General features: G+C 43.4%; 1 protein-coding gene and 1 long non-coding RNA gene across 3 annotated transcripts in view; one reads left to right on the top strand and one right to left on the bottom strand.

Annotated features, from left to right (window-relative positions):
- The window catches only part of WASL (WASP like actin nucleation promoting factor), a 49,465-nt gene extending 36,467 nt beyond the window's left edge, over window positions 1–12,998 (bottom strand). Inside the window, exon 1 of one of the 2 annotated variants that reach the window (XM_035331655.1) lies at window positions 12,513–12,998. In XM_035331655.1, the coding sequence (XP_035187546.1) occupies window positions 12,513–12,632 (120 nt within the window). In that variant the 5' untranslated portion in view covers window positions 12,633–12,998. The remainder of the gene's footprint in view (window positions 1–12,512) is intronic. The other variant, XM_035331661.1, reaches the window with a different exon arrangement.
- Window positions 12,999–13,075: 77 nt separating this feature from the next.
- On the top strand, window positions 13,076–17,366 carry LOC118169894. Its single transcript, XR_004752346.1, has 2 exons — window positions 13,076–14,251; window positions 15,734–17,366. It is a non-coding gene; the product is annotated as an uncharacterized LOC118169894 (long non-coding RNA).
- Window positions 17,367–17,977: the final 611 nt, after the last annotated feature.

Genomic DNA, 17,977 nt, shown 5'->3' with positions numbered 1-17,977 from the left:
TTGAGTGTATGAAAGATAATATCAGCCCCAGGTGTATACAGTTTAGAGAAAAGTTGATTATCCAATTAAGACAGAGCTCAAGAAAAATGACACCCTACCCAAAACACTTCATATGGGTATAGAAATAGGATATCTCTTCCAGTCTGCTGGAAGAAGTAATTACAGGAATGGGACCTATGCAATATCAATTGCTAGATATTCAGCATTATGAACAACAGATTTAAGTCTGTATAACTGGGTCCTGTATAACTAGGTCTTAAAAAAGACCCAGGAATTAATTTGCCAGAAAATTCAACACTGTGGTACAGACACCAGTGATCTTCCTACTGGAAGATGGCAATGGGGCTGTATTAGTGACACAAACGAAAGCTTGACCAAGTGAGAGAAAAAAAAACATTTCAAGCTAGCCTAGATTCCACTCCTGGACACATGGGCTATTTATAGAAGACAGATTTAAAAAATAAACTGAAAAGTCAGCCAACTTTACCAATGAATGTGGCCTGCAGAAGGAGCATCCATCAGAAGGCCTCTGCCATCCCCATGAGACACCCAGCACAGTGCAGAACTTCAGAACTTCACTACCTCTGCTGGTCACCAGGTACGAGCCTCAGCTCTGCAGCAGACATCACGGTCCTCTGAAGAACTCCAGAGACAAAGTGATGGCAGTTACTCCACTTTTGGACCAGGTTAGTCGACATAACAGGCCTCCATGTTGCACTTCAGCAAAGTGCCCAGTGCATCTGGCATAAAAAAACAGCCTCGATGACACAGAGCAGGCACCCTTGCTGACAGCTGGGTTGTTTATTTAGCACAAACCAACCACATAAGGCCTTTTGCTATTTCCAAGGCACATTGTGGCAACTGTCTGCATGTGGAGAAGTTAGAGAAGTTGGTTCCAAGGCAATACAACAACATGCAGATATTGGCACCGCACCACCTCATTTCTAGAGCAGTCAGAGCTGCCATGCAAGTCACCACCCTGACATTGAGGCTAAAAGCACTCAGCTTCTAAATCCATGCTGGATTATTACCTCCCTTCCACTCCAAAACAGAAACAGCCTGCTGTGGGACAGCTGCCTGTACTGCACCAAGCATCACCAGGGGGCCAGTGCTGCCTTGTACAAGCAGGTGTTTTGTAGGAAGGGAGGAGGAAGAGGAGATCACAGGACAGAAAAAAAATGGAAAGCTCCGAAGATTTAGATGTTTCAGCTCTGTAGACATTATCTAATATGAGACCCAGTGCATGCAAAAGACACTCACTTCCACATCTCTGACAGAACCAAGCAATTAAGTTGGAACACCAAAACAGAGCACAGGATGATTAAACTGTCATTCATTATGTCACCTCACTCCCTGGCACCATCTCTGGAACTCAAGTGGGAAAATGTTGGGTCTGAACTGGCAGAAAATTGCTGGACCTCTCCAAAACACAGCTGCGGTGGAGACTTGAAGAGACCTCAGCACAGATCTCCAGAGTCTCTGAACTCACACAGAACTTTGTTCTTGAATCACTTACCAACTACCCATCAGAAGAGAAAGCTTTGGCCAGGAATTTGTTTTCTCGACAGGCCCGTGCTCTGTAATCAAGAAGTACAGTAAGTGAAGTGCAGCAGCCCTTAAGATCATCCCCGCTGCACTCAGTGTCTGTAGAACGGCTACATGTTAGCCTGATCTCCTTACCACAAGGCAAAATATTTATTTCCCCCCTCCCCCCCCCCGAAATCAGAGAAGAGGATCAGGAGCCTTACGAGCTTGTGTTCACAGCATGTCAGATGCACCTGATAGTCTGCCTGCTGCAGTAGGTAGCTACATGCAAAGGCACGCTTTCACCTGCTGGAAACTTCCAGTCGCTTGAATTTTCTCAGGTTTCCGAAAGCCATTTCAGAGAGCAGAGAAACAAGATTGAATTTTGCTGCTGGCAGGACAGCCGGCTTTGACTCTGACTTGATGTCTAAGAGGACAGTTACGAGAACAGCAGTGGAGCTGCCCCTTGCTCTCTGATGCACACGTGGAGAGAAATTTTGGAACAGATGGCTCACTTGGGCCTACCAAACCCCAACACTGCAGTCGCTTTTGTCTCCTGGTATTTTTTTTTTTTTTTTTTACAGGTTACACAAACTAGGACTCTGCCCACTTTCTGGACCTGATGGCAAATAGTATGGGAGAATTTGCATCCACACAGAGGAACTCACTGTCCTCCCACACAACACAAATGGGTAAGGATGGCCCTGCCCATACCATCCATTAAGAACTGTGCTTACACCATTCCAGTGCCAAAACCTCCCAAAACCATGCTCGTTAAATTGGGGTGAGTAGGTGAGTATTAACTAGCATTACCCAAACCTATGCCAGGAAGCATTCCAGCAAATTTAACACCATGTAAAACCACAGGACAGCGCCTGAGCTCATGCTGCTGCCCTGCTTAGGTTTGTTAGCATCAGCAGAAGTAGCACAGCTGATGTACCAGAGGTGAGGGAAAGGACAGAACGTGTGTCCCTCTGGCGCAAGGCTTGTACACACCCTGCGTGGGTATCTTGTATTCTGAACACACCAATTCTGGTTATCAGGAACAGAAAGGTATGGTCAGTGCGAGGGACAGACCCCTTGGTTACACAGGGCTGCCTGAAGCAGCAGCAGGAACACCTACCTGCTCTCTAAGCAACCCTCAACTAAGTAATATAAACAGAGAGCAGAGGAACAGACCAGACTTCTATCTACAGGCAGAAAAGGCCGGAGATGTTGCCACAGTAAAGGAAAAATCTCAATGAAGAAACATAGCACTGAGATACCTCCTACATGACATAAAAAGACAAAATGAAAACCATGATATAAGAGTGACATATTTTAGAGAAGTATTTGGCACTAAAATCCATCACAATCCATCTTATCAAACCAAACTGTAATACCTCTAGGTGTGTTGCACCTTGTGTGACCTTGAACTAAGGCAAGGAGGGCAGGATCTGTGCAGAGATAAAGGTATTAAGTCTCTCGAGCAGGTAGATATTGGCACCTGAATATAACCAATGTCTCAGAGCACTTACTTCCTCCAAGAATAGATAAATGGTTTGTTGAATCATTACTGAGCTCCAGAGATCAAGAGCAATCAGCATTTTCTGTTGCAATGACACTTTTAGACCTAACAGATTTAAATGAAAAGTTCCAGCCACACAAGCTGAAAACAGTACTATCAGTAAAACAGAGGCCAACATTGCTGGTTAAGAAAGGTAAAAATGACCATACATAAGGCTAAAAAAATACTGGTTGATAAAAAGCTGCGTAAAATTAAGCACCAAACCTATACTTTTTAGTAACCTGGCACTTAACTGTTTCAAAGTCCAGAGCTAATAGTCCTGTGTGCCCAGTTGTAAGACAAGTTTCACACCTGAGATACTATTAGGTATAGACTAAAGGCAGATAAAGAAAAAACAGCCCTGAGTTTTATTTATTAGAAACTACTGCTTCCTTCTTTGCAAGCCCAAGAGGAAGCTTTTGCCTGCAGTATTGCACAGAACACGTACCACTACAGGATGTTCATAGCTTTCTTCCTCTCTTTTCAGTTAACCACAAAAATCAAGTACAGTTTTAAAGAGAGGAGCCTATTTGGATGCCTTTGCATATATTTATTGTCACCAGCCAAGTGATGTTTCTATTTGCTTTGGCTGACTGGAGGGGAGTAAGAAAAAAAGTGTCTCCTTACAGAGAATGACCACATCTTAGCTGTGCTCAGAGAAAGCCATCACATGGCTAGGGGAGCAGGAAATAACTTACAGTTCACTCAAAGCAGTACTAAGCAATTCTGTGGTTTCAGATCTCAGCCTGTAGAGTTGCTGAAGCCGTATCTTCCCGTATACAGCTTCTTAATATAGCAGCTTCCAAACTGGAGAGTCTGGTCCTCCCTGGAGAAAGAGCAGCGGAGGGTGGGGCAGCACGAGAAGCCTGAGGAATATCCCACTTGGGTTGTGCTTCCCCCTCTCATCCACATTCTCTTTTCTATAGCGATGCTGGCAATGACCTTGGGCCAAAGATGAAACAGGGGAGAGACGTCTGACAGGCACACCTCGGGCTGAAGCGCATCGTAAAGCACCAGCAAACAGCTGGCTGGCACGGACTGCCTCTCCTTGTACAGTGCTCTGATGAGTTAGGAGAATGTAAAGTGTGTTTGGTTAGGGCAACGTGCCAGATGAGACACCAGCTTCATCAGTGAGAACAAAGTTGAGGAACCAAGATACAGGGAGATAAGGGAGCAGTGGGAAGAACAGTGAGGAAGAGAGGCTTTTCTACCTCCAGATCGTGGATGCAGGGGCTGGAGGGAGAAAGGGAGGTTTTGGAGGCAGCTGAGGGACAAAGGGAAACAAGGAAATAAGGGGAAGTGATCATTTTGCTGGTACAGAAGGGCAGAAAACTCTTTAAAGAAAAGAATGCAATGAGGGAGTGGAAGAAACCCTGATGGAAACCAAGATGCAAAATTCAGGGGACAGAGGTCATAGCACACGGCTTTGAACTACACCAGCTGAATGGGACTTACAAGAGCAATAGAAGCTAAATTGATTCCTTTACCAACTTCACAGCAATCTGTTGTATGACAGAGTTCTATTTTCTACATAGGAAATGGATTCTTTTGAAGAAGGCAATTAATAGTATATTTTACAACAGAAGCAGTTTAAGTGGTAAAATGTTTTACACTTGTCTTCACCCCTAACTTGGAAAGATATTAATACAAAAATTGCTATTCATTTATTTGCTTATCCACATGTCACGTATGTGTAAATACGTCTTTGGTTGTCACTTCAAGGAGAGAGAAAGCATTTACTATTTAGAGCCAAATTCCAATATTCAAATACTCTTTCTTTATAGCCTGAGAACAGCAAGACAGCTATTAGGTTTTGCTACTTAATGTTCAGAGATGTCATTTAGGAATCCATATTCTAACTTAACCTTTCTTGTAAGGTATTCCCAAGTGTCTTGGCTACCTTTGGGGAAGGCATCATCAACGATACTAAAAGCAAATGCATTTTTGAAGTGTTTGCAAACTCAGAAGCAAGGAGTTATCTTTCCGTAGCTAAGAGTTCAAGTAACAGAATACCATTTTCTTAGCTTTAAACAAGAGAAAACCATATTTTCTTTTTGTAGGTCGGTGCTACTCATACTGCAGACTCAGTACCCCAGCAAATAAAATATGCTTATAGAGCACAAACAGGTTCCTGTCTAACTATACTGCTCTTATGCTGCACGGTGGCTAATTAACAAGGGGAGATAAAGGCAAAGCAACACATTCACTTTGAAGGAAAATGAGATGAACGTAGGGGAATTCTGAATTACTCGTGAAGTTCTGTAGGAGAAAATAGTGTGCGAAATCATTTTACAGAAATGGAAACACTTACGACCTTGATTAGCAAGCCTTAATGTGATCTTTCAGCTTTAAGTTAGACACACTGGAAAACTGGAAATTCCATTAACACTGTTCCTCAGAAAACTTAAAAGAAAAAAAGCTGCCTAGAGTAAGGATTTTAAGGGCAGCTGATTAAACATTATAGGGAAACGGCCTCACCAAGCTGTGAATGCATGTATGAAGGCACGTGCCTAACAAAGGTGAGATGCAAGCTGCAAAATCTGCCAGTGTACTGGGGAGCTCTGCTGCAACAGTTCCCTTGCCAGCAACGAGCTCTTCCTCAGAACATTAAGTCTGCAGGAACTGAGTAATTTGTAAGATGCTTTAATGAACTTCTACCAGAACCATAAATTTTTAACATCAGAATACTAATTTGAGATGCCTAAAATGTCATGTACTGCATAAACTTTAAGAGGTGTCAGGAGAATTCAACTACCCTTGAGTTGGTGTTAGATAAAATACCTTACTGAATCTGAAGAATTTAGCAAGTGAGCAGTTCTCTGCAGAAGTGTCCCCATAACTGTTTGTTACATCTCTTTCCATTTGGCCCTTCTAGCACACTGCTCCTGCCACAAAAAGATCACAGCACACTAGAATTTTAGCGTGTAACTGGAAAACTCCAGGAATGTAATTGCATAGCTACTTTGCCCATTTTAGTGGTTACCCAGGCATAAACAACATGTCTGGAAGCCACAAAATTTAGCATAGCAGTGTACCCAAGCCAATATATTGAGAAACAAGACTATATCTACAGCATCTGACCAAGTCACGTCCTGGTAAAGTGAGGGCGTTATTTAAAACCACCCATGAAGATACACTCCAAATTCTGCTAAATCCACTTTGCATGTTTTACTGTTACAAGGAAGAGCTGGCAATTAAAATAATGCCTCTGTGCCCAAGCAACACATAATGTCAACTTTTCTTGAGGAAATCATACCCTAACCTACGAATAAGTAATTCTGCCTAGTGCCCATGACACAGTTTCACTGCTTCCTGTATTTTAGTATCAAGGTATTAGGTCATGAGACCTTGTGTTCTGCACTACACTCAATTTTATTTCTGTACTACAGATTGCTCAAGAGACAAGCCTACGAAACACGCTCAGTAGAAGAGAGGACACCGTAAATCTTACCACACTGCTTTAAGTGAACAGCAAGCATCCTAACAGGATGCTGAAAAGCTCACTGAAACCATCGCCACTGCAGACAGCTCTGCCTATAGAAGGTCAATGAAAAAAATAAAAAAAAAAGGCCTTTTGTCATGCTGGTTAACAAACTTCTATTGAGTTTCTCAACAACAATCACTCATCGCATGCAGACCATTTCAACACTTCAGTATGTTTCAGTGCTGAGACAGAAGCTGTTGATGGGAAACACTGTTGTTGCTGTACCTGCAGTGATAAACAAGTTCTGAATTTCTGTACTGCTAGAGACACCAAGAACAGAGCAATAAAGGCCAGAAGGAGCTCTACAGAAAGGACCGGGATGTTTCTTTGACAGACATACCAGAACTCCACTAAAGGAGATTTGGGATCCAAACTCTCAGTGATCTCCATGATTACCTTTTCTACTCTGAAAACGGGTGGCAGAAGAGGGGTCTTCCACACTCTGCTTACTACAGATCAGGCTTATACCAGACCCTTGAAAACTCCAGAAGAAACAGTCCCAGAGCAAACATTCTAGCAACAAGATTCAGATCAACATTTACGATCAGATAAAGCAGAGAAATCACAAATTCTACATCAAAGAGGCAACAAAGTAGACTCTTTTTCATGCGCTGAAAAAGTGAATTCAGTCTTCATTTTCTCATAAGAAACTACCTCATCCTTACGTGTTCTCCTAAACACGTGGTATCTGGACATCTCGGTGGAAATCCCGTAGTCAAGGCATCTTACGAATGTTCACCTGCATCCTACACTAAAACTTGTGCTCCATCTTTGGGCTCTTCTGAATTCCTCCACCTGGTTCTTAGCTGTGGAGAGCTGCTGAGTTGCAACACAGCAGCTTGTGACTACAAATTGCTTTCATCCTGTTGGGCCCGTGCACTGCAAGATTCCAGAGCGCATTATCAGGAGCACGAGTGGTATTCGCGACCGGCTCATTAACCACAGAGACTTTCGGCACTCAACTACCTGCAAAACAGGGGAAAGGTCTATGAAATAGCTCAGAAGAGACTGCAAGAGCTCTGAAGCCTTAATGGACTGAGGCACTCGTTCCAGTCAGATATTACTAGGTCACCTCCTCTATGCTTAGAAGCACATAACATTTCCTCACAAAGGTACACAGTGACTCAACTGGGTAGCAGGACTCACCTTGCACATCAAGACACCGAAGTTTAGGCATGTAATACATGAGCTGACAAGCACAGTCAGGAGATGCACAGCCTCTACAGTCACTCAAGCAGAGACAGAAGTTCAACCTGTACTTGTGAATTTCTATCTTAAGGTAAACTGAATAGGAGATTTAGGTAAGAGCCAGAGTTACCTACTAACATTAGTGGAACACCAACATCTGAATTTGCCTCTTAATCTGGAACTAAATCTCACTTTCTATGACTTGATGCTTTCTCTCAAATGCATTTCAGTAATGAGACACAATGCCTAGTAGAGTATTCACATGTAGTCTCAAAACACTTCTCATCCATAAGTAAAATATTTGTTTGGTGCATAGTTCACTACCTTAGATTAATAACAGGCTATAAGGAAAGTAAGAATGAGAAACGCTTTACGGTAAGTAACCCTGCTGTGGCCGGGAGGCAGCATGAGGAGGATGGCTTGCTCTGAAGGGTCCGGTCTGATCTGTTCCTGTGAAAATCAATTTGTAAGCACAAATTTGGTTCAGAGGAGCTGTCAAAAACCAGTGGAATTCTCTCTAGAATGGAAGGTTATTACTGACACGTCGTTTAGGGAAATAACTCCACTGGATGCTAATGAGGCATCTGAAGATGTTACATGGCTTTTGACAAAACAGGACAGAAATACAGAAAAGACATCTAGGCACTACTCAACATCCTAGTGCTTCAGCGCCCTACACTGTGTCCATTGTCTTCTGCAACATATCTCATTTAAGAACATAAGGGAAGATGAAATCACTGCCACTGTCTAAACATATGACTAAGTTCCTCCTATCTTTTCAAAGGATAACTCCTTTTCAAATGACAATGTCAGCTTTTCTGATACCTTCGTGGATGTGCAGCCTGCAGCACAAACTGCAAGGCACAGAGCCCCAACACCTCCCTGCCACATGACGTTGCCCAATTCTCAGGCCTGTGGTCAGCCATCAAATCCTAGTTCATGCTGTTTTCACAGGCACAAGTAACCTTACAAGATGGACAAAATCTTTGATTCTTATCAATCAATAACTAACCCCCCCATTTAGGTTTTCATTCTGTTTTATCTCAACTAGAACTGCAACTTCTCCTTTGGCTCTGACATACAACCTTATTCTGGTCACATGCATTTTAAAAGCAGCCAAAATAGTTTTCTTAGTTTACTGCTGTGTCACTTCTCTGCTTGCATTCTTTACAAGTTCCTGTTTACCACATCACTACAGAGAGATCTCACAAACAACCTACTCCTAGCCTTACTCTCTTGTCCGAGTGAAGAGTCCCACTTCTAAGCAGTATAAAATATCCATACTCCATTACCTACCTCTAATGTTATCAAGTGCTACATATTTCTCGTGTTTGCTTTCCTGAGGTCTCTCACACGTATAAAGCTATTTCTACAGAAATAAACTCATTCTTTATCACTGACGTTATTGACCACTATAAATCATGCCAATTAATAAAGTACCTTTATTAGAATGGATTACTTGGACACCTAGCATTTTTCCTTCAGAACTCACTCCTTATGATGAAATTGAAGTGAATGACGTACAGGGATTTAAGAAAAAACTTTCAAGTTCAGCACAACCATGAAAATATTTCAGTAATATACACAAAAGTAATCTACTAGCTCACGATAAAGTAAGTTTAAATTCGCTTTTATTTTTACCTTATACTAAGAACTAGTTGTTGAAAGACTTCTACGGATGGTAGGTTTTATACCTGAAAGGTAACAAATGTCACCTCTGAATGAAAGCGAATAAAATGCTTTCCATAAAGCTATGCAACAAGGAAAGTCCTGAAGGGCTACATGCTGGATACCTACTCTAAGTAGTTCTACATCTGGATCCAAGTTTTAACTGCAGCTTTAGCTATGAGCCAATGGCTTGTTTTTGCCCGACAGATAAAACCTTCAAAAATATTTTGGTTGCTTATAGATTCTGACAAGCGTTTTACTGCTCAGCAAGTAAAAATAAATAAATAAATCAGGAGTCAAAAATCAGTACAGTTGTCTACAAGGCAATGAGATCTCCAAAGTATCAGTAGTCCTCCATAAACTGGTATCAGCCCCAGCAACACAAACACAATTATGGCTCTTCACCACTTCCATCACTCCCAGGTAATTTCTGTGTTTATCAGTCATAATGACTTAAGATGCCATCAAAATTATGTCAATGTTGAAGATCAGAGGTTGTGAGTACTCGATCAATATTAAGCTACTTAATTTCCATAGAACAAAAATTGACTATTGGAATCCTCAATGTTACTTCAATGTAGCTGCCTTGTAAATAAATGCACACTCACAGGAAAGACTGCTGAAATAAATCAGCTCTGCGGTGCCAGGTGCTTTCTTAACCGAAACCCTCAGGACTGGTACCAGCACTGTGCCCCCCCACAAGAGCGCTACAAGTTATTACTACAAAAAGAGTACCTAGGATCGTAGTTGAAGGTCTCATCTGTTCCTATTGCATTCACTTCCCTCGTCACATGAAAGGAAGGTTAGGTAAAACCTAACCTGAAGTGATGTTGACATGACAGGCACATATCACATCCAGCAGCAAACCCTTGCCCTAACCTGGCAGAAAGGCCACCTGTAGCAGTCAGCTCAACTTGTATGAAAGCCAGCTTGCAGCATCCTGTGAAACTTGCATGGTTTTCCTTTCCTAAAAAGGATCGTTTATTGCCTGAAGTATCACCAATGAATAATTCAAATGTGGATATTAAGAGATCAAATATCACACATATTACAGCAAAAGGGCATTCACCAGCACAGCGTGCAGCCACTGAGTTACAGTCGAGCCAGAAGTCAATAGTATCAGGCACACCATCAGGCTCTGACGGGCATTTTGGACTCAAACCGGACAGCTGAGGCAGTTACCATACATCCCCAGGTGCCCCCTCCACCCCTGATGGAGGCTGCCATCCCTGAGATAGAGATGTTTAATCTGTTCAGGAATTAGTTTCCAAACTGCCACCATTTTTGGCTCAGCCTAAAAAAAAAAAAAAATCAGACAGTGTCTCTAGAACTCTGATGGTCTTCTGGACTTGAGCCCTCAAGTATATGGCAGAGACCCTCCACTGCAGTAAGATGAGCCTGTACATAGCCTGGAAATAATATAGGGCAGGGGGAAAGGGAACAGGCCACAATTGGGAAAGCTTCAACTGTAAAGTCATCCAAAATTCAGCATGAGCCACAAGAATGCATGACTTCCAAAAAAACATGAAGCAAGTCATGTCTACAAAGCTATCAACCTGCCGCAGATCACATCGCCCAGATACTACCGAGATATTTACCTCCAAAGCCTGCCTTAGATGTTATTTATGCAGAGAAGTTGAGAACTTGAGTAGGTGAGTGTTACAGCTGAGCGTAACAAAGTGTTCACTTGGCAAGAAAAATCTGAATTGAAGGAAAACAAATTTAAACACACAAATTCATCCACTATTTTTTAATTTGGAGAAGTTTTACTTTTTTTATTTTGCCAATGAGCTAAACATGTGAAATGCGTGCCTGAAAGTATTTCAATGAAAATTTTCTTCACAAATGTATTACTTCACAAAGAAAGGTCTCCTCTTCACATGTTCTGTGATCACACCTTCCGACCAATTTTAACCCAGTTACTGTGACAGCATCTTAAATTTAACTCACCCCAACGTAAACATCACGTACTTCCTGTTCGGTTACTACATCTCACGCTTCCCTTGCGAGAGACAGGCTGATCAACAATACCATTTCAAAGTCCAGAGGTATGTGGAAGCCCTGCGATCGCACCGATACCCCGCTCCGAGCCGCAACTTGAAGCCCATAAAACATCCCCCATGGCACTGCAGCGAGAGGCGAGGTGCCTGACAGCAGCACTCTCGTGCTGGGCACAAAGCATCCCAGGCCACCAGGTACCCATCAGAAACGGCTCCCAAATGGTCGCTTGGACAAGAGGAGCAGGTTTTGTTTTTTTTTCCAGAAATGTTGTGGTTTGTTTTTCTGAAAGCATTGCATATATATATATTTTTTTTTTCAAAAGAAGACTGGCTTTTGAAGCTATCAAGTGGTTGTTTTTTTAAAAATAGAGATGAGTAGAGTTTTACATTAACATACATGAAGGTATTCTGAAAATGAAGAATTAAAATCTGACTTTTGAAGCTGTCAAGTGGCTGTTTGTTAGATACAGATGAGTAGTTTTACACTAATATACAAGAAGATATTCTGAAGATGAACTTAAAAGCTGACTTTGGAAGCTATCAAATAGTGTTTTCTTTTTAAATATGGATAAGTGTGAGTAGAAGTTTAAAATAAACATTTGAGAATGTATTCTGAAAATGAAGAACTTAGAAACTGACTTTTGAGGCTATCAAGGGTTTTTTTTTTTACTACAGATGGGTACAGCCTTACGTTAACATCCAAGAGGGTACTCTGAAAATGAAGAACTTACTCCTACACTTGGGAACGCGTTCGCTACACGGCTTGTCCTTCTAAGCAGCGCCGTGCTCGTCCCTCCGAGCAGCTCTGTGCTCTCCCCCAAGCAGACCCCTGAGGATGCTCCATCGCCCCCCCGGGCCCAGCCGAGGCAGGCCTAGCACCGACCCGGGCCTTGCCGCGGCTCCTCCCGGCCTGGCGGGGCGGCCAAACTTCCCCAGCCGGCTCTGCCCGCTTCCCTCCCGGGGGCAGCGGCCGAGCCCCCCGGCCCGCTCCGTCCCCCCCGAGCTCCGGGGCCCTCCGGAGCACGGCCCGGGCACCGGGCAGGGGGAGCCGCCGGCCGCAGCTCCCCCCACGGTCCCCTCTGGGGCCGGCCCCGGGACTCACCACGCATTTCTTGCCGAGGAAGCCGAAGAGGCTGTCGTTCTCCTGCGGGGTGAGCAGCAGGGAGCCCACGTTGGTGACCCGCCGCGGCTGCGGGGGCTGCTGCTGCGGGGCGCCGCTCATGGCCGGGGCCGGCCCGGCGGCGCTGCCCTCCCTCGCCGCCCTGCAACCGCTGGCGCTCTCGGCCCCTTCCTCCTCCTCCTCCTCCTCCTCGCCCTCGTCCAGCCGCCGCCTCACGGCAGCCGCATGGCGGAGCCTCCCGCTGGGGGCCGGGGGGACGGAGGGAGGGAGGGCGGCGGGCAGCCCGGCCGATGGCCGCCCGCCCCGGGCGCCGGGCTAAACTTCCAACTTCGGCCCGGCTCCGGCGGCCGCACGATCCAACATGGCAGCGGGGGCGGGCGAGACCACGGCAGGCAGAGGGGAGGCCGGCGAGAGACGGAGCGAGAGCGCCGCCGCCGCCTTTTCCCTCCTTCCTTCCCTCCCTTTCCCTTCCGCTCCCGCCCCGTCGCGGCCTCGCCTCGCCCAGGGCCTGTCCCCGGCGCCCTCCCCCTAAATACCTGCCGGCAGGAGGAGGAGGAGGAGGAAGGACGAGGAGAAGAGGAAGGAGCGGGCACAGCGCTTTTATCACCGGGGCTTAGTGCCGCCGGTGCCGGGATGGAGGCAGGCAGAGCGCGGCTGGAGCCCGGCACCGGGCTCCTGTCAGGTTTAAGTCAAATCCCATTCAATGAGTAACTCCAGAATCTTTTTTTTTTTTGACCTTTTCTCTTTGAAAGAAGAACGTTTCCTTGAATAATTTCACCGTGCGAATTGCCGAGTGGATGGTGTTACTCCGCGTGGTGTGGGGTGGGCGGTTTATGCGGTGCAGAAGCGGTTCCCTCTGCACGGGCACGCAGGGAGGGAGCAGAGGGTGTCAGAGCCGGTACCGCGCCCGGCACAGCCTTCCACAGCTGGAGGTGAAATAGCCATAAACTGTAGCAGGTATTCTGGGCTCTCTGAGGGGCCAGCTGCTGAGGAGACCTCCTGTATACAGTCAGTACACTTTGTCAGCCGGATTTATCATTCTCCCCACTTCTCCCCACATGACAGTAACTAGCAGAGACGGAGGCCGAAGGCCTTTCGAAGCTTGAAGATCCTTGGCCCAGCTGCCGTATGCCCAGCTGCACAGAAGAAATGCTTGTGAAGACAAAGGTGAAAAAGAGGTGGCTAGGTGAGCACCTTCCTAGTCTTCTTGGTGTTTTTAAGTTGCGTTTATGTCAGCTTCACCTCTTCTGATCAATTGATTGCCCATCTGGAAGATGCTAAAGCAATTCCCCTGTGATGTTTGACTTTGTATTAAAGGGAAGAACTGATGAAGCACAGGAGGAAAGGAGCTAGAAGAGTGCAGGATGAAACCTGTGAACACAAATCTTATATGAAGCTATGCTGAGGTCTCTTCCTATCTTCCCAAAAGATTGGGCAGGAACAGATGGCAACTCCTGCTCTGCTTACGGGCCCTTTTCACCATACTTAAAAGAGCCTGTAGCTGTGTACGAAAACATAAGGAAGACAGAACATAGTGGAAAATCCTGAACTTTCAGCATAAAAAGAATATAAAAAGTACATGCATACGGGACTCCTCAGTGTGCAGATCTCACAGAAGTGGCTTGGGTCTTTGCTATAAAGGAACAGCTAAACAGTAGGAACCAGTTCTTTCAAATATTTTTCAGCAGTCATAGGTACTTCAGCTTTCATTCCTTTCTTGTGTAAGTATGTGCATATTTTAGTGGAAGGGGAAATATTTTAGCTAAAGAATATTGGCAGCATTCCGTTTGTTGAAAATGTATGTAAAGAGATAAAACACATGGAAGCACTTTACAATGAACTTCTTTTTTCTTTCTTTCTTTCCTTTTTTTCACAATTATTTTACAGCCAAAGCCTGTTTCAAGGAAATTTTGTACGTGTCTTGGTGGTCATAGTGTAAATATCTAAAAATATAATACACCTTTCACGGGGGAATGATGGTACTTTCCTCACCTCTCTGACTTGTTATGTTCATTGCTTTTTTTCCTACTCATTTCTGTTAACTTTTACTGTTTGTTCCTTACTGTGTAGATCCTTCCATTCAAGCAGAGTTCTGGTGTTACGGGTGATACTTCTTGCTTCACACTGTTCCTCTCAGACCAGCTGGCTGGTAGCTATTCTTAAGGGCCTTTTAACCTTCAGGCTCTATTGTTAGGATTTTGTATGCTTTTTTAATAGGGGTAGACAGGAAAGGGAAGAAAAAAGTGCTATTTTCAGATGTTGTGTTTCATTAATTATGCAAAAGCTGTTTCTGTTTTTGTATCGTGGCAAAGCAGTGAGTGCTGAAGTGAAATGGAAATATCACTATCTGCTGATGAGTACAAGGAACCCAAAGAAAAATAGATTTTTGCCTTTGGTATTTACATTTGCAGTAATATCAGCAGAGCTGCTATTCCTGCATAAAATATCCAGTTTCAAGCAAAATTCTTTTAAGGAAAGCCACCAACCAGAATTAACTGTCCATATTTTAAAGAAATTGCATTGTTCTTTCTGACCTCTGTTAGGGAAGCTGCTGTCATTTTTTATCCTAAGCTTTCCTCTGAATGTCTTTAAGTACTGTAGTAAGAAGCTTCGAGCTGTGTTGTCCACTCCTGATGCCAATAAACTTTGTGGGAAGCTGCTATTCATTGGCATTTATTCTGTTTATTTAAGATACCAGCTCATAAGGCCAAGGTACTGGAGTACATCAAAAGTGACATTCTTATGTCAGTATAAGCGCCTGTAATGATTTTAAAGTGTTATGTTATAAATATATATTTAATAAACAGATTTTATTATCCTTGTCAGACTTTGACAGAAATTATGTGTCTCTGAAGTTCATCTTTAAATGGGGACCTCTATTTTTCTCAGTAATTTTTTTGCCAGCTGAAAATTGAATTCCATAACTAGGCTGAAGTTACGCACTTTGAGTTTCAGAGTTTAAATATTCACCTAATTTCAGAAATAGCATTCTGCAATTGGAAATGGAGTAAAAATCTGAGCAAGACTTTCTATTTAAAGTTGATTTTTCTAGAGCTATGAATCAAGAGTATATTTCAAGGTTTTTTTGAAGTTCTGAATTTTCTCAATGCACCAAGTTAGTTTTCCAAGGATTTTTTTAAATTATTATTATTTTTAAATAGCGGCACTGTGTTTCTCAAATCTTGATTTTTGTCCCAATTTAGGTCATGCAGCGTGGTTTTCTTATGATCTGTAAGGTGAAGAGACAGCTCATTACATCGAAGAACAAGCAGGCTTAAAGGGGAATGTAGATCCCAACAGAAACAAGATCTCCAGCCATCTCTCTTCGATCTCATAATCAATGGCAAGTGGAACAGCATGGTACAAGTGCAAACCACTGCAGCAACCACAAAAGCATGGCTGGGGGGGATCAAAATTGTGCATGTATGATTAGAGTCACCACGCTGAAGGGGTATGTCAATAGGTCAGCAGCAGAACGGACGAAAAAAAAAAGGAAAGGCTTGATTCCCTCAACGCCCTTTTTGGTTGGGCCTATAGAAAACACCAGTCCATTTACTACAAAGCTGCTTGTGGTAATCAAAAAAGAGGAACTCTCGTGGTTGAAAATGGTTTTTGAACTGTGAAGATAAAAGTTCTCTTTTTTTAAGTAAACCGCATCGTTTTTCTCTACATAGATCTGATTTAAGTGAATTGGGTGTAAATCATTGCTGAACCGATGACAAATAGCATGTTAACTATTTTACTCACAACTTCACTCACTTTTACTCTCTGTGCTCCAAACCTTTAAAAGTTTAGGAATCGCAGCCTTCTGTGGAGGTAACTGAATCATCTGTTAAGTTACAGCTCAGTTCAGGTTCAGTTGCTGTAGTTCCTTTCTCACAGAGATTTTGTATGGTCTGTTTTAGGCAGATAACAGTCTGGAATAAAGAGGATCTGGAATCTGTGGTGGTTGTTCTTTTTTATATATATATATATTGTATTTATATCCTATAATTTGCAGACACAGAAGGACATGAAGTAGCCACAGATGTTGCAAAGTAGACAATTAATTCATAAAGCCTTTGGTGACTCCTTATGAATATGGAACTGTAGTGTCAGTAGGAAGAATCCTCTCCCTTTGTGGGCTGGCTGGCAGAAGAGCGTCCTCCCTGCTAGAGTGAGCAGACTGAAGCCTGAGAACCAATGCAGTAGGACAATAAGTTCTTTCATTTCTTGCACGAATGCTGTCTTGGGTGCCAGCTTTTTCTTTCCCTGTAGTGCCAGTTACTCGTCTTTGTTTGCTGTATCTTCTCTAGCCCTTGTTTTCAACCTCAGACTGTTTACTTGAGGAATGCAATTTGCACCCTTCTGTTTTGCTCAGCAGAGGCTAACATTGATTTTGCTTTGGATGTAGAATTGTATTTTGAATGTATTGACATAAGATAATGTGTTTTTTTTTTGTTTTGTTTTGAACTTTGAAATCTGTTACAGGACTCTCTTCACAGGCTCCTCTACAATTCCTTAAAGGCCTGAAGCGTTGGTCTGTACTACTCTCCTTTCCAGGACTCTGTGGAAGAGAGACCAAACAGGAATGTGAGGCGTCTTCTCTCTCCTCTTAATACTTCTTTATTATGCAAGTATGTTGATCATTGTCTGCAGTAAGAGTGGAACAATTCTGTAGCTGCTCTGCAAGTTAGAAGAAAACGTTTTCTTTCCCCAGTCCAGCTATCATCATAGCTCATCTTCAAAATTGTATACCACAGGGTTGATTGAAACACTCTTTTTATTTTTCTTGCCTAGCTTATTCCTTAGTGTGATTCCTGAGTTTTACACCCAGCAATAAACATGAGCGGAGTATATGAGTTGATTTTGATTTACCTGCAGGTAGTAAAAGGAACTTTCACTCCTTCCTCCAAGTTTCCTGACAGCTTTTAAATTCAGTGTAATGAAATCTCCCTCCAGCCATTAATCAGCCACCATAAAGCTTAAGAACTTCACCAGCTTAAAAAACAAAACAAAACAAACAAACAAAAAAAACCATTATTTCTTTACTGTGATCTGCTAATATGTTGTTATAGCACATTTCCTTAACAGACAGAAATCTCTGGCTTTGAGACATCAGCTCTTGTTTGCAGCGACTGCCCCCCACCCTGATCCGCATGCTTGTGGCCAGGAAGCCTGATCCTTAGTGAGCTGAGGGTAGTGCAAGGCAAGTGCATGCGAAATCCACCCTTTTTACTGGCAGTGCTAAGGATGATGTTCATGTCTGCACTCTGAGAGCTAGCCTGAGATCCGTCATCTGCTCCCAATAGGAGGAGATGAGCAACTCCCAGTGAGCAACTGTCAAATATGTAATGCAGCTCAGCAACAATTGCAATTTGGATCCTGGTGCCTGGTGGATGGCTTAATAACTTATCTGCAGTTTCTCTTTCTCTCTTCCTCCTCTTCCTCTCTTTCTCCCCTGCCGC

This window comes from Oxyura jamaicensis, chromosome 1 (genome assembly GCF_011077185.1).
Source record: "Oxyura jamaicensis isolate SHBP4307 breed ruddy duck chromosome 1, BPBGC_Ojam_1.0, whole genome shotgun sequence".
Classification (NCBI taxonomy): Eukaryota; Metazoa; Chordata; class Aves; order Anseriformes; family Anatidae; genus Oxyura; species Oxyura jamaicensis.
This window is presented reverse-complemented; position numbering and strand designations above follow the sequence as displayed.